A 17,946-nucleotide genomic window follows, 5' to 3' on the forward strand; every position below is an offset into this window, starting at 1 on the left:
GAAGATCCGGCCGCGACGCAGAGAAGATGACGCCGCAGCGAAGGAAGGATCCGGAGCGGATGGGAGGTGAGTTTATTCTGATTTATTCTTATTTTCAGCGCTCATGTCCGCGGGGCAGGAGGGACCCGCTGCAGATTCTACATGGAGAATCCGGAGCGGGCCTGATTTTCCCCGTGGACAAGAGGCCTTAGGCTTTCAGCATTGCTTTCATGGCGGTATCTGGCATCTATATGTCATTAACAGGGCTTTAATCAAAACCATCCATAATGGCCAGGGATATTGCTTTAGAAGAAGTTTGGACATCAGGTTGTCCCCTCTGCGAGCTCATCTTTTGTTTCTGTTTCGCTTTACTGGCTGAGAGAGAGGACGTCGCATGACACCATGTGGTCGGTATGATGATGAGGATGATGACAAAGTTGTTTCAGGAACTCTCACCCAGCTTTCGCGCAATTTTCCTTCGGATTTGCGAACGATTTTGCGAGGTGTATATGAAAGTTCTCGCTAACTAATAGTTTGGACTTGGATCTTTACCTCGACCCTTCAGGTCCTCTACCGCTCGGCAGGGTCAGACACGGAGCTTCCACGTGAGCCTCCAGCCGCTCCATCTTGGTCCCGTGCCGGGGACTGAGAGAAGTAGAAATCGTTCAGCTTCTCCGGTTTGCATATCGGTCGCTTTCCTCTCAGTAGTAGTTGAGGTCTGATCAGCTGTAGAAATGGTGTTTTGAAGTCTCTTTAGACCCCCGGTGCATTCAGGCAGCCATGTAAGTCCACAACCGAGCCACGCCCCCACAGATGCCAGTTTTGTGGCGTATTTGAATACGCGCCTATTGGTATCCTCAAGAAGACACGCAATTTTATTTAACCCTTTCATTTCCTGTGTTAACTGCCTTTATTTCTCTGTCTTGCAGGGATTTTGCTCGTGGATATCCTCTGCATTTCAGATGCGGTAAGTTCACTGGGAAAGTCAATGTTTGTTGTGACATAAGAGCATCAAAGGGGTAACTTGAAGCTCTGAGACCCGAGTGCACAATCTGGAATGACTTACCCCCCTTGATGTGCCATTTATAATAGTATTGTCATCTTGTGTGGCAGAGGGGCCCTTGGGCGCTACAGCCGGGGTTGGACTGCTACCTGAGCCTCCTTATAGCTACTCCTCTGGCCGACACATAACATTGGCCACTGCTGTAAGACGTGGTGAGGAGACCCCTGTCACTGCCTGGTCTGTGGCCGAGCTTTACTCCATCACTTCCCAGAGACTTGGGGTATGTTCACACAGCAGAATCCAGTGCGGATTTATCTGCGCAGATGCTGCATTTAAAACAGCAGACGTTTGCCGCCATTCTGCTGCAGATTTTGCCATGAAGTTGCAGGTGGATTCAGCCCTGTAAATGGGCAAAATCCGTGTACAGAATTTATGACACGTTTTCACACTAATCCACGTGAAGAAGTGACCTCTCACTGCTTCATCCGGATCCGTGCAGCAACGTGTCCTAAACTCTGCACTTGGATTTTGGTTTTTGAAAGGGCTGAATCCACCTGCAAATCCATGGCAAAATACGCAGCTGAAATATGTGGCTTAGCCGTGGATTTCTGCCGGGGCATTAGAGGTAGAATCCATGCAGAAAAATCCATGGCGGCTTTCGCTGTGTGAACATACCCTGAAATAAACGGACATTTCTTGGTCCATTCATTGCACCTGCCATGAAATGTGTGCGCCCTGCTTCACGGTTTATACAGACAATACAGAAAGGAAGTGTGTGTCTCCAATATGGTTGTCCCTAAACAGACAATACAGGAAGGAAGTGGCCGCTTCCAATATGGTCACCAGGAAGGAAGAGTTTCTGATATGGCTGACCCCATACAGATAACAGGAAGGAAGTGTTTCCAATATGACTGACCCTATACAGACAAGACAGGAAGGAAGTGTTTCCAATATGGCCGACCCTATACAGACAATACAGAAAGAAAGTGTTCCCAATATGGCCGACCCTATACAGACAAGACAGGAAGGAAGTGTTTCCAATATGACTGACCCTATACAGACAATACAGAAAGGAAGTGTTTCCAATATGGCCGACCCTATACAGACAATACAGAAAGGAAGTGTTTCCAATACGACTGACCCTATACAGACAATACAGAAAGGAAGTGTTTCCAATATGGCCGACCCTATACAGACAATACAGAAAGGATGTGTTTCCAATATGGCCGACCCTATACAGACAATACAGAAAGGAAGTGTTTCCAATACGACTGACCCTATACAGACAATACAGAAAGGAAGTGTTTCCAATAAGGCCGACCCTATACAGACAATACAGAAAGGAAGTGTTTCCAATATGGCCGACCCTATACAGACAATACAGAAAGGAAGTGTTCCCAATATGGCCGACCCTATACAGACAACACAGGAAGGAAGTGTTTCCAATATGACTGACCCTATACAGACAATACAGAAAGGAAGTGTTTCCAATATGGCCGACCCTATACAGACAATATAGAAAGGTAGTGTTTCCAATATGGCCGACCCTATACAGGCAATACAGAAAGGAAGTGTTTCCAATAAGGCCAACCCTATACAGACAATACAGAAAGGAAGTGTTTCCAATATGGCCGACCCTATACAGACAATACAGAAAGGAAGTGTTTCCAATATGGCCGACCCTATACAGACAATACAGAAAGGAAGTGTTTCCAATATGGCCGACCCTATACAGACAATACAGAAAGGAAGTGTTTCCAATATGGCCGACCCTATACAGACAATGCAGAAAGGAAGTGTTTCCAATAAGGCCGACCCTATACAGATAATACAGGAAGGAAGTGTTTCCAATATGGCCGACCCTATACAGAAAGGAAGTGTTTCCAATAAGGCCGACCCTATACAGACAATACAGAAAGGAAGTGTTTCCAATATGGCCGACCCTATACAGACCATACAGAAAGGAAGTGTTTCCAATATGGCCGACCCTATACAGACAATACAGAAAGGAAGTGTTTCCAATATGGCCGACCCTATACAGACAATACAGAAAGGAAGTGTTTCCAATATGGCCGACCCTATACAGACAATACAGAAAGGAAGTGTTTCCAATATGACTGACCCTATACAGACAATACAGAAAGGAAGTGTTTCCAATATGGCCGACCCTATACAGACAATACAGAAAGGAAGTGTTTCCAATATGGCCGACCCTATACAGACAATACAGAAAGGAAGTGTTTCCAATACGACTGACCCTATACAGACAATACAGAAAGGAAGTGTTTCCAATAAGGCCGACCCTATACAGACAATACAGAAAGGAAGTGTTTCCAATATGGCCGACCCTATACAGACAATACAGAAAGGAAGTGTTTCCAATAAGGCCGACCCTATACAGACAATACAGAAAGGAAGTGTTTCCAATATGGCCGACCCTATACAGACAATACAGAAAGGAAGTGTTTCCAATATGGCCGACCCTATACAGACAACACAGGAAGGAAGTGTTTCCAATACGGCCGACCCTATACAGACAATACAGAAAGGAAGTGTTTCCAATACGGCCGACCCTATACAGAAAGGAAGTGTTTCCAATACGGCCGACCCTATACAGACAGTACAGAAAGGAAGTGTTTCCAATACGGCCGACCCTATACAGACAATACAGAAAGGAAGTGTTTCCAATATGGCCGACCCTATACAGACAATACAAGAAGAAAGTGTGCGCTTCCAATATTGTCACCGCTATGCAGACAATACAGGAAGGAAGTTTGCACCTCCAATACGGCGGCCGCTACACTAGCAAAGGAAGGATGTGTGCGCCTCCAATATGGCCGTCCCAAGGAAGGGTTTGAAATTGTTTCATTGCAACCACATTTAAACAAACAGAACACACACATTGTTTCTCCCCTACAGACTTCCCTCTTATTACTGACACAAACACGTAAGATCCCACAATCACCGTATACATCCCTCACTGTGTATGCAGTCCATAGCCTCTTCCTAATATTGATATATAATGTGCTGCATCTTCTCCATCCCAGGGATGAAGACATCTATGAGCGATGCGGAGAAGACGCCTGTCACTACCTGTCCTTCCAGCGTCACATCATATTCTTCCTGGTTATCGCCAGCGTCCTCTCTGTTGCCGTCATATTACCGGTTAACTTATCCGGGACGTTACTTGGTAATTAATGTTCTCCTTCGTTGTGTTAGTTTATAGTAAGTATTGGCATGGGAGGGAGGCCTTGATTCTCCTAGAGTGCTTGTCCCTATGTATGTCAGTGACTACTAGGGTTGCCCGCAATATCGCCCAAAAAATACCAATGTAAAGGGGTGCAGTTTCTGGGGTCTTTGCTTATCATGTAGTATAATTTTACCTCTGTTGTTCCACTCGCCCCCTACAGGAATAGCACCCCCTTTCAGTTGTCCCAGAACTAATAGTGCCCCCATTTACCCAGTGGTAATGGTGTGTCCATTAGTAGTCCCACTAGTAATAAGGCCCCTGTTAGTGGCCCCAATGGTAATGGTGTGCCCTCCTCACCCCTAAGCAACAACCATGGCAGTAGCTCTGCATGGCCGTTGCTATACGCAGAGACCCTGCACCTGCACTTTAAAGGAGTTTTCCCCTTACTAAACAACCCTGGCTCAGTACTGCTGCCTGTAGTTAAAACAATAAACAGAATTATACTTACCCCTCTGTGGTAAGTATATCCCGCTGCGATCCCAGTGATTTGTTGTGACATATATGAATAGAAATCAGGTGACCGCTGCAGCAAATGAGAGGCTGCAATGTTAACGATCGTTCTCCTGACATCGACACTCACATCCTGCCTCTCATTGGCTGCAGCAGTCATGTGATTTTATGTGACATCATCTGTCACAACAATCAGTGGGACCACAGTGGGCTGCAGCGCTGGATCCTAGTGGCCGAGGAGGGGTAAGTTATATTTTATTGTTTTAATACAGGCAGTGCTATGGAACCGGGGGTTGTCTGGTAACCGGACAACCCCTTTGAAGGAAACCTGTCGGGTCCATAATTGCCCCCGAGTTGCGGACACTACAGTATAATAACAGACCGCCTGACTTCACATCATAGAATCAGACCTGTTAGATTCCTGTGACTCTAATCGTTTTGTATGGTTACACTCTCAGATTTGACATGTTGCCCGTTGATACGACCTATAAATATATATATATATATATCATAGCTCCGTGTAGGGTGATACGACCTATATATATATATATATATATATATATATATCCTAGCTCTGTGTGGGGTGTTTGCTGCGCACTGCAGGGTTTTCACATGTATAATTTTTTTTTTTAAGATAATGATCCTCTGAGCTTTGGGAGGACGACAATCGCAAATTTACAGCATGAGTAAGTATTGGTCGATGTTACTGTTGTAAACATTGCTTTGTTTAACCCTTTCACACAATCTGCCGCTAACATCTGATTGCATAGGGATAGTACGGAGCGGGCCTGAGAGCCAAGTCCACTCCATACACGGTGAGTGGTGACTGTAAGGCCACAGCGTCCCGGATCAGAGCGAACAGCGGCTGATAACGGTTTAGATGCTGAAGCCAAACTGGACAGAGGGGGAAGGATGTCCCTCTGTTCCCCAATCAGGCACCCCACAATGAGATCACAAGATGCTCCTAGACCTGCCATCAATAGTAACCTATTATACTTTGCCTATGGCAGGGCTTAGTAGGCTAACATTAAAAATACAACAAACTGCAAAACGTATTGTATAAGTGATCAAATGTTCTTAAGTTTTAACCCTTTGCAATGCAATTTTAGATTCAGGGTGTCCTGGGGAGTTTTCACTTCCTGCCATTATACAATGGCACCACCTGCTGGCTATAGCCAGTACTGCGGTATTGGACATGCTGGAGAGGCCCCCCGACAACAGAGCGGCCAGTAATATACAGTAAGAATACCCTTCTGGACGTCTGCCGACATCGGAAGCTGTACAGCCTACAATCAGAATGTCTTTAGACGTCAGACAGTGGATTGGAAAGGGTTAAGACCATATTCACACAGCCGAGTGCTTACATTGGACAGCCCAAAGACACCCCCTCCGTGTGCTGTCCGATCGGCGAGACTCCACACACTTGTATTTTTCGAATCTCATCCGAGAATTGGACAAGAACAGGACGTGCAACGATTTTTCTAACTCGGTCCAAGTGAAAAATGATGTGTGTATTAATGCATCCAAGTTCTTTTTCTGTGCAGTTTAGTCCATATTAGACCCAGCTAAAACTCGCACAGAAAAATCGCTCATTGGAACACAAGCTGGATCCCCTAAGGGGACCAAAAAATAGAAAGAAAACTTTAGCAAACTTACTGTTTTTTTTACTTAAGTATTAAAAAGAATACATATGTTTAAAAGTTTTTTGTTTTAAAAAACAAAATCCCTTTTTTCTCAGGATGCGCATAAATAAAATGCTGCAAGAATGGAACCCCCCCTGAAAATAATGCAGTTGCGTTATGTTTTTCTATTTCACACCACTTAGTGCAAAACTTTTAAAACATTCTATCTAATCTTAGAATCGCCCTTCCCAATATTCTAGAGGAGTTTCGGAGAGATTTGGGCGGCTCTCAAATTTCAAGGTTAATCTGAGATCTTAAATATCAATATCCCTACCAATGAGGAGGAAGCACTGAAGGCAGCCTTTCCCTTTACATGGAAGAAGGGGGGGATTAAGTATCTTGGAATAATGATTACACCGGACTCAGAGGACCTCTTCCAGAATAATTGTAAACCACTGTTGGAGGGACTCGAGAGGGATTTTGACAGATGGCGGACTTTACCCCTGTCGTGGTTTGGTAGGATAAGTGCTGTAAAAATGAACGCTCTTCCAAAATTTTTGTATGTTTTTCAAACTGTGGCGGTCAGGCTCCCAGGGGCTTTCCTTACTCGGATTAGAAAATCTATAATGAGATTTGTTTGGGGGGTTAACAGACCCTGGTGTAATTGGAGAGCTCTTGTGGGTCCGAAGGAAACGGTGGATGGGCATCCCAAACATTTCTCTATATTACAGAGCCACACTGACACGACTGATACTAGATCTGATCCACAGGGGATTGCAGGAGCGGTGGGTGGCTATGGAGCAGGGATCTCCCCTCTACAGAGGAGCGGGCCTTCCATGGCTTTCGGATTGGGAGAAGTACAGAAACTTGGGACTTTCACGGGACCGGGTCTATTGACACCTCTAGTGGAAACCCTGAATTTTTGACCTTTTTTAGGGGTATGGCGGTAGTGTCTGAACTGGCGGCGGGTCACTCAGATGAGATACCTAGGGCAAGAGATATGATGATAGAGGGGCAACTTAAGACGCTTAGAGAAATTTGCGGAATAGGAAGATCCCCCCCCCCCACTGGGGTGTAGTATCAATACCTTCAGCCATATCATTATATCAGATCTGTGGGGGAACCCCTCGGGCTGGGATGCCCCTAACATCCTTTGAGAGCCTTTATGTTATCAACTCCACATCTCAAGGTAAAATATCTAAACTATATAAGTTCCTGATAGGGGAGGACACTGAAGATAGGGGTAGAGTGATTAAGAGAGAGTGGGAGAGGGCGCTTAGCGGAAGGCCACCTGAGGGGTCGTGGAAGAAAGCATATATCTTGACACACACAATAAATCTGTCCAGTAGATTACAGGAGCTGAACTATAAAATATTGACGAGATGGTACAGGACCCCAGAGAGGTTGGCCAAGATCTTCCCCCAGTACCCGGATCCTTGCTGGAGATGCCTGGCGGAGAGGGGTACTTATGTCCACATTTGGTGGTCCTGCTCCCTGATCTGTCTTTTGTGGAAGGAGGTTGGTGCCCTTTACTCCTGAGTGTGCAGAGACAGCTGACCCCGGAACTGACGCTTCTCTCCATGTCCCCAGGCTCACTGGCACAAGCTAAGAGATCACTACTGAGGTTCTTTATCCTGGCGGTGCATTAGGTGATCCCCAGAAAGTGGAAATGTACGACTCCTCCCTGTAGGACAATGGAAGCTCTCGACACAATAAGCTATATGGAGGAGCTGTGTGCCAGGGACGAGCGGAGGCGGGACAAATACTTGGCAGTTTGGGCTGCATGGAGTTGGTTTAGGGATACATCGGACTTAAAGGGGTTGTCCCGCGCCGAAACGGGTTTTTTTTTTTCAATAGCCCCCCCGTTCGGCGCGAGACAAACCCGATGCAGGCATAAAAAAAACAAACTGTCCAGTACTTACCCGAATCCCCGCGCTCCGGCGACTTCTGACTTACCTTGTGAAGATGGCCGCCGGGATCTTCACCCTCGGTGGACCGCAGGTCTTCTGTGCGGTCCATTGCCGATTCCAGCCTCCTGATTGGCTGGAATCGGCACACGTGACGGGGCGGAGCTACGAGGACCAGCTCTCCGGCACGAGCAGCCCCATTCAGAAGGGAGAAGACCGGACTGCGCAAGCGCGTCTAATCGGGCGATTAGACGCTGAAGATTAGACGGCACCATGGAGACGGGGATGCTAGCAACAGAACAGGTAAGTGAATAACTTCTGTATGGCTCATAATTAATGCACAATGTACATTACAAAGTGCATTAATATGGCCATACAGAAGTGTATAGACCCACTTGCTTTCGCGGGACAACCCCTTTAATCACTCGGGTACTTAATGGAACCCCCCCCCTCCTCTCCGAATGATTCTTAGCGCATTTCAGGTTGGAAGATTATAGTGAGGCAGTGGTTAGGCCGGACACCCTTCCCTCCCCCTCCTTCTCCCCTTCTTTTATTTGTTTTTTCTGGTTTTCTCTTATTCTTTCATGTGTTTTTGTATAGTGGTATATCCGGTGTTTGAACAGCCCAGTCCGGTGTTTCTTTTTATGATCTCCCACACATAAAGAGGGATAAACAGTTTCCAATATGTTAAATGATTATATTTGATGTATAACGAATAGGAGACGGGTTTAAGTAAATTGGTTTTATTGTTCAGATAGGAGCGTGGTGATAATATGGAAGCCGCTGGCTCTTTATGTACATTTCTTTCTGTCAAAGAAAATAAAGTACTTTTTGAACCATAAAAAGTTTTTCGATACATTAAATGGTACAGTTGAAAAATACAACCCATCCCTCCAAAAAAAAAAAAAACAGCACTCGTACGGCTATGTTAATGGAGGGCAAAAAAGTTATGGCGCTTCGCAGGTGGAAGATGAAAAATTAAAATATCTCTGGTTTTGAAAGGGTTAAAATGAGTCTGCACTTTTTTTTAATCATCATGTTGTTTTTATGTCCAATTCAGCGCGGATTGGTTTTTTATAATATAATAAGGTCTTTGGCTTGTATGAGGCTTTAGTAACGCCGCCTGTCCTTGCAGGGACAGTCTTCTGTGGCTGCACACGGTCATCGGCGTCGTCTATCTCATCCTGATCGTCGTCCTGATGCGCCATCACACGTCTGTCATAAAGTACAAGGAGGAGAATACGGTAAGTGCAGGAGACGAATCGGCGCTCGTCCGAATAGATTATGGATAATGTAGCTTGGAGCACGTTTAGAAATCTGCTGGTAAGATGCTGATTTGTCCGTCTAGATCTAGCCGATCACCATCACTTTACGGCTTTCACAGCCGCATGCAGTACATTTGAGTATTCTGCTAAGACGCCAACCCCGGCCTTGACCCCGAGGACCCGGCATGAGCCCAATGGAAGATCAAGGGTAGGATGTAGAGATGAGCGAGCATACTCGCTTAGGGTAATTACTCGAGCGAGCATTGTCCGTAGCGAGTATGCTCGCTCATCTCTAGTAGGATGTTCATATTATAAATTGATGAGACTTTTTTTTACCTTTCCCTTCCACAGGTGAAGCACACACTGTTCATCACAGGACTGCCCCGTGATGCTGAGAAGGAGACCATCAGCAGGCACTTCAGGTAGCAGAGGGGTTTGGGTTCACAATTCTGTAATTGTAGGGGGTTGGAGCACGAATTCCTCTGCTTCCGTTCAGACAGCCATAGAGTTACATTATAAAAGTCTGACTGTCTACTACCACCACTAGGGGGAGCTCACTGCTTGTATATGTATACAGCTTTGACTGCGGGCTGTAATACAATCCCAATTCCAAAAATGTTCAGACACTGTACAATTTAAATAAATGTTAAGAAAAAAGAATGGACTGATTTGGAAACCCCATATAACCATATTTTCACACATCAGAAGGGGAGGGAGACATTTATCCATCTCATTTTAAAACATTAACTCGCTTAGAAACTGATGGCAGCAACACATCTCACAAAAGTTGGGGCAGGACCGTGTCTACCATCGTGTAGCATCACCTCTTCTTTTTACCACAGTCTGGGAAGGGAGGAGTTGCTGGAGTTCTGGGAGAGGAATGTTGCCCCGTTCTTGTCTGAAGGAGGATTCCAGCCGCTCCGCAGTCTTCGGTCTTTGCTGGATTGTTTGTCTCATAATGCATCAAATGTTTTCTTTTAGTGAAAGATCTGGCCTGCTGGCAGCCGGTTCACCCCGGACTCTTCTTCTGGAAGCCATGCTGTTGTGATGGATGCAGTATGTGGTTCAGCATTGTCTAGCTGAAGCATGCAAAGTCTTCCCTAAAAGAGACGTTGGGAGCATATGGGGTTCTAAGACCTCTAGCTACTGCCCAGCATTGATAGTGCCTTTCTGGATGTGTGCGCTGCCCATGCCATTGGCACTAATGCCACCCTGTACCATCAGAAATGCAGGACTTTATGCTATGCACTGATAACAAGCTGGATGCCCCCTCTCCTTTTGAGTCCACAGGACACGACGTCAGGGGTTTCTAAAAAAGAATTTCAAATTTTGATTCATCTGAGCACAAAACTGGTTTCCATTTTGCCTCGGACCATATTAAATGAGCTTTGGCCCAGAGAAGACGCCGGCGTTTTTGGACTGGGTTGATATATGGCTTCATCTGTGCTAGATACAACTGTAACTTGCATTCATGGATTGCACGGCAAACTATGTTCAGACTATGATTTCTGGAAGTATGCAGTGATTTTCACTACAAAGTCATGTATGTTTTTCAGTGCCGCCTGAGGGCCGTAGATCTCCAGCATCCACTACTGACTGTCAGCCTTGTCCTTTGTGCACATGAAGTCCCCCAGATTCCTGACTCTCTTGATATTACGTACCATAGATGGTGGGATATGCAAGGTCTTAACTATTTTAAATTGAGGAACATATTATCAGACTGATTGGTGAACCTCCGGCCATCTTTGCTTCCGAGAGACTCGGCCTCTCTAACATGCTCTTTTTATACAGTAATGTGACTTCGCGTTTCATTAATGCCACTTACTTTACCAGCCTTTTGTTACCCCTGTCCCAACTTGTGAGATGTGTTGCTGCTATCAATTATTACCTTCTGGGGGTCTAATTGAGATGTATGGAGCAGAGATGCACACAGCAGACCTCCATTCTCCCAATTAGTGGGGATCCTCGCGGTTAGACACCCAACCATTGGCTGGTTTTCCAATAGGATATTAATTTTGCTGTACAACCCCTTTTATTACTGTTTATATATCAAAAGATGAACTGCTGTTTGTCTTCTAGTGAAGCCTACCCCACCTGCCGAGTGGTAGAAGTACAGTTGTGCTATGATGTCGCTGACCTTCTCCGAATTTCCCATGAAAGGTAAAGGCTGGTGGTTAATTATTTAATCCTTCTTACTGTGGAAATCGTCTCGCTACAAACCTTCTGGTGGGATTTTGGTGGTCCGGTGCTTATATACACAGTAATTTAACTTAAACAAGGAAAGTTGTAGTATAAACCATGGTGGACACACAGGTGGAGGAATCTTCTCTGCCTTGTAAAATGGGTTTCTAATTAGTCGTATGGATATGACTAGTCTAAAGCACACAAGTCAGGATGCCCTCCTAGTTGTCTTAAAGGGGTTCTCCGTTAATTCAGTAAAATAGCTCCTGCCCATGCAGCTTGTGAAAACCTGCCCTAAAACTGGAGAATGTATCTCCAGACCAGAGGGGGAAGGGGGCAGGGCCACAACATGGGTGGAGCCTAATGCCCACTATCTGTTCCTGTCAGCCTAAACGGACCAAACCGTGCGGTGTTAGGCTCCGCCCTCTTCGGTCTGTGGGTGCATTCTCCCATTCTAAATAGAAGATTGGCTGTCAGATTACGTTCTCAAGAATTCCTTTGGCGTCTCGGACAGAAAGCCTTAAGACATTGGAGGATGCTAGTATGTTTGGATGGGGTCACTGATATGGGGTCCGAGTTTAGTTACCCTTTAAGGAAAGTCCGGCCTCCTTTACAGATGGTGCCGCCATATAATTCTGGCATTCAGTAAGAAGCCTCGGCGGGCAGCAAGAGGTAATGCAATAAGCTGCTCAGAGAGCCACATGCAGCAATAAGCGGGTCACAATGCAAGAAGACGTGTGAAGGCGGCGCTGAACATAGATCTGAAGGAGCACAAAACGTCCAACATATTAGAATCTGTTGTAAGAAGACACTAATGACAAAACACGAAAACACTTAGAACATGTCCTCCGACACCATATAAAAACAAAGGGTAACTAGCGTAATAAGTAGGAACACCCAGATATAGAGAAACCTCAGGGCTAAAGGTCAAATCACAAATAGTGCAATAATATAAAGTGCAGCAGAAAGGTTTCCAGAACAGACCAGCTGCAGCGTGTGCAGAAGCTGTGCAAGCAGGGCTTGGTGTGAAAGAACAGCGCTGGCCTAAGGCCTCATGTCCGCGGGCAAAAGAAGAATTAAAATCCGCAGGGGATTTTAACTCTTCTCCTGCCTGCGGATGCGCACCCCATAGGGATGCATTGACCACCCGCGGGTAGATAAATACCCGCGGATGGTCAATAAAAGGGATTTTAAAAAAAATGGAGCATGAAAAAATCTGGACCATGCTCCATTTTCGTGCGGGTCTCCCGCGGGGACGGCTCCCGCGGGCTTCTATTGAAGCCTATGGAAGCCGTCCGGATCCGCGGGAGACCTAAAATAAGAATAACTTACCCGCAGCGGAACCGGGCAGCTCTTCTCCTCTTCACGGCCAGATCTTCTTGCTTCGGCCCGGCGGATGTGCCCGGCGCATGTGCGCAGCACGCCGCCGATGGACGAGTACATCCACCGGCCGAAGAAAGAAGATCCGGCCGTGAAGAAGAGAAGACCTTCCCGGTCCGCTGCGGGTAAGTTAATTCTTATTAATTCTTCTTTTCAGCGCTCATGTCCGCGGGGCAGGAGGGACCCACTACAGATTCTCCATGGAGAATCCGTAGCGGGCCTGATTTTCCCCGTGGACATGAGGCCTAAGGGTAGATGGCACCCCTGCAGAATTTTTTTTTACATTTTTTTTTTTGGCACCTGCCCCGTCACAAGAGGAAAAAAAAACAGTATATATTGTTTATACAGCACCAAGCTCATCACACAGATGCGGCATCAGAACCAAGCTCAGCACGCAGATACCGCACCAGAACCAAGGTCGGCACACAGATACAGCACCAGAACCGAGCTCAGCCCGCAGATGCGGCACCAGAACCGAGCTCAGCCCGCAGATGCGGCACCAGAACCGAGCTCAGCCCGCAGATGCGGCACCAGAACCGAGCTCAGCCCGCAGATGCGGCACCAGAACCGAGCTCAGCCCGCAGATGCGGCACCAGAACCGAGCTCAGCCCGCAGATGCGGCACCAGAACCGAGTTCAGTATATAAATATAGTAGCAGAACTTGGCAATTGAGTTACAGAGGTGCCGGTGGTACTTCAATGCAAATGATAGCTGTCATGCCTGCTGCAATAACGGGACCCGAGTGGTGCTGCTCCTCTGTTCATCCTGGATATGGAAAAATTGGCAACGGAGTATTACAAGTTGGGGTATGACCGTACAACCTGAAGGTACAACCGCGCAAGGCGGTAACCGTGTGCAGCCAATGGCCGCAGGATCTTGTAGGTGGGCGGTGTTATCACATTGTGAAAGAGTCAGATCATGTAGGGCCACAGCTCTTTGACAACAAGGTGTTGCCATTCCTCTTGTCTACTTATATTTCCAGGAGGTATAACAGAGGAACAGTACAATTCAGTGTTCTAAGAAAAGATGCTCCAGAATAGTTCTATTATGTGGCACATAAGTAGTTACTGAACCTGTCGGGTGAGGTGACAGGTCCTCTTTAACAGCTGCTTGGGTCTCGCCCGTAATATCACTGCTACATGTCACTTTGTTGTAATTCGGTCTCCAGGCGATATGGGAATTAATTTATTTACTTATATATTTTAGGACAAAAGCTGAAAAAAGTCTGTCGTATTACATCAAACTGCACCACAAAACCGGAGAGTACGTGTTTATAAACCCCAAGCCGTGCGGACAGTTCTGCTGCTGTGAAATGCGCGGGTGTGAGAGGGTAGGTGCCGATCGCGGTCACCCAGGACCATTAATCCATCAACCCGAAGGGGCATGTACATAGATATATACATATGAACTGTCCCACGAAACAAGTCCACACCCTGCGTCCCCCTCATCCCATCCACAGCATAGGGAATAACTTGCTGATCGTGGGGTCCAAACCCTCGGAACCGAAGAACTGGGGTCTAGAGCATCTTACAATGATAGCGGCAGCAGTTGCACGTGCGCACCACCGCTCCACTCATCTCAGCGGGACCGTCAGCGACAGCTGAACACGGACTGAGAGATCTCTGGCAGCCCCATTGAAAGGATTGATGCTGCACTCCCATGTGGACACACCAGTTCTAGGATAGAATTCTTGGTGCCTGCAGCCACCACTAGAGGGAGCTATAGGATCAGCACAGAATATTAGACCACAAATGACATAATGTCACAAAGCGGATGTTCCCTCTACATATCCTAGAAAGGCTTTGCCCACTGTACACTTGTGTGTAGCTATAGGGTGTAATCATGGGGATTTTGGCATATATCTGGGGTCTATATGCAGCTCCGTACTATTCAAGTGAATGGGATGGAGCCGTTCTACCAGACACTGCTGCTACCAAATTAACGCCGCCGTACCTGGTATGCAGTAAAGAGGCCGCGGCGCTCACTTATGTGCCACAGTCTCTTTAAACAGCTGATTGGCAGGAGTTCTGGGCAGCGGACTTCCAATAATCTGATATTGATGACCCATCCCATAGGTAGGTGATCAGTATCCTAGTCTTAGTAAGCCCCTTTAAGCACAGTCTCTGGCTCGGTGGGTTGACCGTTTTTCTGCTTAGTTTCCTGCTATGTGTTATTATATATGTACTAATGTGTTTTATGATATTTTCCGCCTAGATTGAAGCCATTGAATATTACACTGCAGTGAAGGATAAGCTGGAGCGTGAATATGCCTCTGAGCTGGCGCAGGCGCGGAACGTGCCCATCGGAATGGCTTTTGTGACGTTTTCTGACAAGTCCACGGCGACTTTGTGAGTGCAGCCAGTAGACTATAAGGACATGTATACTTGGTGACTGTGATGAGACGTGCAGGGAGTAAGATGTTGTGTTTCTTCAGCATCCTGAAAGACTTCAATGCCATCAAATGTCATCAATACAAATGTGCCACCGAACCGCAGCCGTCGAGCGTCAGCAGGCAGCTCCGTACCACAAAGTGGTTGGTGAACTACGCCACCTACCCGGAGAACATCTCGTGGTAAGTCGGGTACTTCTAACTGATAATGCAACAACTGTGTTTCTTTAAAAATAAGAATGGGTCTTATATTAAGTTTTGCCCCAAAAGAAGCTCCAGGGCTTATTTTCAGGGAATGTCTTATTTTACTCAGTTCAGGTCCTTTCATTGCTTTACAGAGCCCCGGTGTGGTTCCCACAGTCCTCAGCCACCCGCACAGGATCACTTCCTGGTTATGGGGTTCATAAATCCTGCCTCCACGAAGTAATGGCTGTGATTGGTTCTTCGAGTGCCACAGCTCAGCCAATTTATAAATCCCACCTCTACGAAGCAATGGCTGTGATTGGTTCTTCGAGTGGCATGGCTCAGCCAATCACAGCCATTGCATCGTGGAGGCGGTATTTATAAACTGGCTGAGATGTGGCTTGGCCAATTTATAAATCCCACCTCTACGAAGCAATGGCTGTGATTGGTTCTTCGAGTGGCATGGCTCAACCAATCACAGCCATTGCATCGTGGAGGCGGTATTTATAAACTGGCTGAGATGTGGCTTGGTCCATTTATAAATCCCACCTCTACGAAGCAAGGGCTATGATTTGGTTCATCGAGCGCTGCATTGAGTGGCTGAGCCGCGGCTCTGTAAAATTGCAGCAATTACCAATGCCGCATCGGTCTACAGGTTGTATCTGGTATTGCAGCTCCGTTCCATTGACATGAATGAGGCAGAGCTGCAGTACCAGACACCACCTGTGGACAGGTGAGGTGCCGCTTCAGAGTTTTATTAATTTCTTTTACTCTTCTTGTTTCTCAGGGGGAATATCTCGGTGCAGGGAGTGAAGTGGTGGGCGCGGTGCCTGGGAATCAATTTCTGCCTTTTCATTGTGTTGTTTTTCCTCACAACACCATCTATTATTATTTCTACTATTGACAAATTCAATGTCACCAAGCCCATCTACTACCTGAATGTAAGTAACGTCCATAGCGATGTGTATGCAGGCATGGAGCCTATTCAGCGCTAGTCAGCGACTTATCCGTAGAAATGTAGAGTTCAAAATACCTCGCACTACAGCTATACATATAGTTATACATAAAAAGGGACCCTCCGGGCCTGAAACAAAGATGGCCGACAGGCAGTCAGAGAAGCGCTGTGGCCATTTTTGCTTGTACAGGACTGGAGGGTCACTTTAATGGAACTGAAGTGGATCTCTCAGGTTTCTGAGTGCAGCAGAGGATAGATGGGGAGATGCTGAACTTGGGTCTTTTTCATGAAAACCTATATCCCTAACTGCCGCCAGGCTTTATAGAGAAGAGCGTGCCTGTGAGTCCTACTGCTGCCGCCCACTCAAAGCAAAAGCCTGGGAATCCTGCTTCCTTTGTCCACTCTTAGAGGGAGCCGGTGAGTCCTGCTCCTCCCACCCACTCATAGAGAAATCATATGCATCCTGCTTCCCCTACCTGGGGGAGAGCTGGCGAGCCCTGCCTCTCCGGGCCGCCCGTAGGCAGGGGAAAGCTGGTGAGCTCTGCCTCTGCGGGCCGCCCGTAGGCAGGGGGGAGCTGGTGAGCCCTGCCTCACCGGGCCGCCCGTAGGCAGGGGGAAGCTGGCGAGCCCTGCCTCACCGGGCCGCCCGTAGGCAGGGAGAAGCTGGTGAGCCCTGCCTCTCCGGGCCGCCCGTAGGCAGGGGGGAGCTGGTGAGCCCTGCCTCTCCGGGCCGCCCGTAGGCAGGGGGGGAGCTGGCGAGCCCTGCCTCTCCGGGCCACCCGTAGGCAGGGGGGGAGCTGGCGAGCCCTGCCTCTCCGGGCCGCCCGTAGGCAGGGGGGGAGCTGGCGAGCCCTGCCTTTCCGGGCCGCCCGTAGGCAGGGGGGGGGGAGCTGGCGAGCCCTGCCTCTCCGGGCCGCCCGTAGGCAGGGGGGGGGAGCTGGCGAGCCCTGCCTCTCCGGGCCGCCCGTAGGCGGGGGGGGAGCTGGCGAGCCCTGCCTCTCCGGGCCGCCCGTAGGCGGGGGGGGGGAGCTGGCGAGCCCTGCCTCTCCGGGCCGCCCATAGGCGGGGGGGAGCTGGCGAGCTCTGCCTCCCGGGCCGCCCGTAGGCAGGGGGAAACTGGCGAGCCCTGCCTCTCCGGGCCGCCCATAGGCGGGGGGGAGCTGGCGAGCTCTGCCTCCCGGGCCGCCCGTAGGCAGGGGGAAACTGGCGAGCCCTGCCTCTCCGGGCCGCCCGTAGGCAGGGGGGGAGCTGGCGAGCCCTGCCTCTCCGGGCCGCCCGTAGGCAGGGGGGGAGCTGGCGAGCCCTGCCTCTCCGGGCCGCCCGTAGGCAGGGGGGGAGCTGGCGAGCCCTGCCTCTCCGGGCCGCCCGTAGGCAGGGGGGGA

General features: G+C 48.2%; 1 protein-coding gene across 1 annotated transcript in view; it reads left to right on the top strand.

The window, feature by feature from the left end:
* TMEM63A (transmembrane protein 63A) overlaps window positions 1-17,946 on the top strand; it is a 60,548-nt gene that overhangs the window by 25,168 nt on the left and 17,434 nt on the right. The window contains exons 5-14 of the mRNA XM_066595149.1: window positions 909-946; window positions 4,030-4,172; window positions 5,317-5,368; window positions 9,347-9,455; window positions 9,828-9,898; window positions 11,556-11,636; window positions 14,244-14,367; window positions 15,252-15,385; window positions 15,472-15,609; window positions 16,397-16,550. Of these exons, the coding sequence (XP_066451246.1) occupies window positions 909-946; window positions 4,030-4,172; window positions 5,317-5,368; window positions 9,347-9,455; window positions 9,828-9,898; window positions 11,556-11,636; window positions 14,244-14,367; window positions 15,252-15,385; window positions 15,472-15,609; window positions 16,397-16,550 (1,044 nt within the window). The remainder of the gene's footprint in view (window positions 1-908; window positions 947-4,029; window positions 4,173-5,316; window positions 5,369-9,346; window positions 9,456-9,827; window positions 9,899-11,555; window positions 11,637-14,243; window positions 14,368-15,251; window positions 15,386-15,471; window positions 15,610-16,396; window positions 16,551-17,946) is intronic.

Source organism: Eleutherodactylus coqui, chromosome 3 (assembly GCF_035609145.1).
Source record: "Eleutherodactylus coqui strain aEleCoq1 chromosome 3, aEleCoq1.hap1, whole genome shotgun sequence".
Taxonomy (NCBI): domain Eukaryota; kingdom Metazoa; phylum Chordata; class Amphibia; order Anura; family Eleutherodactylidae; genus Eleutherodactylus; species Eleutherodactylus coqui.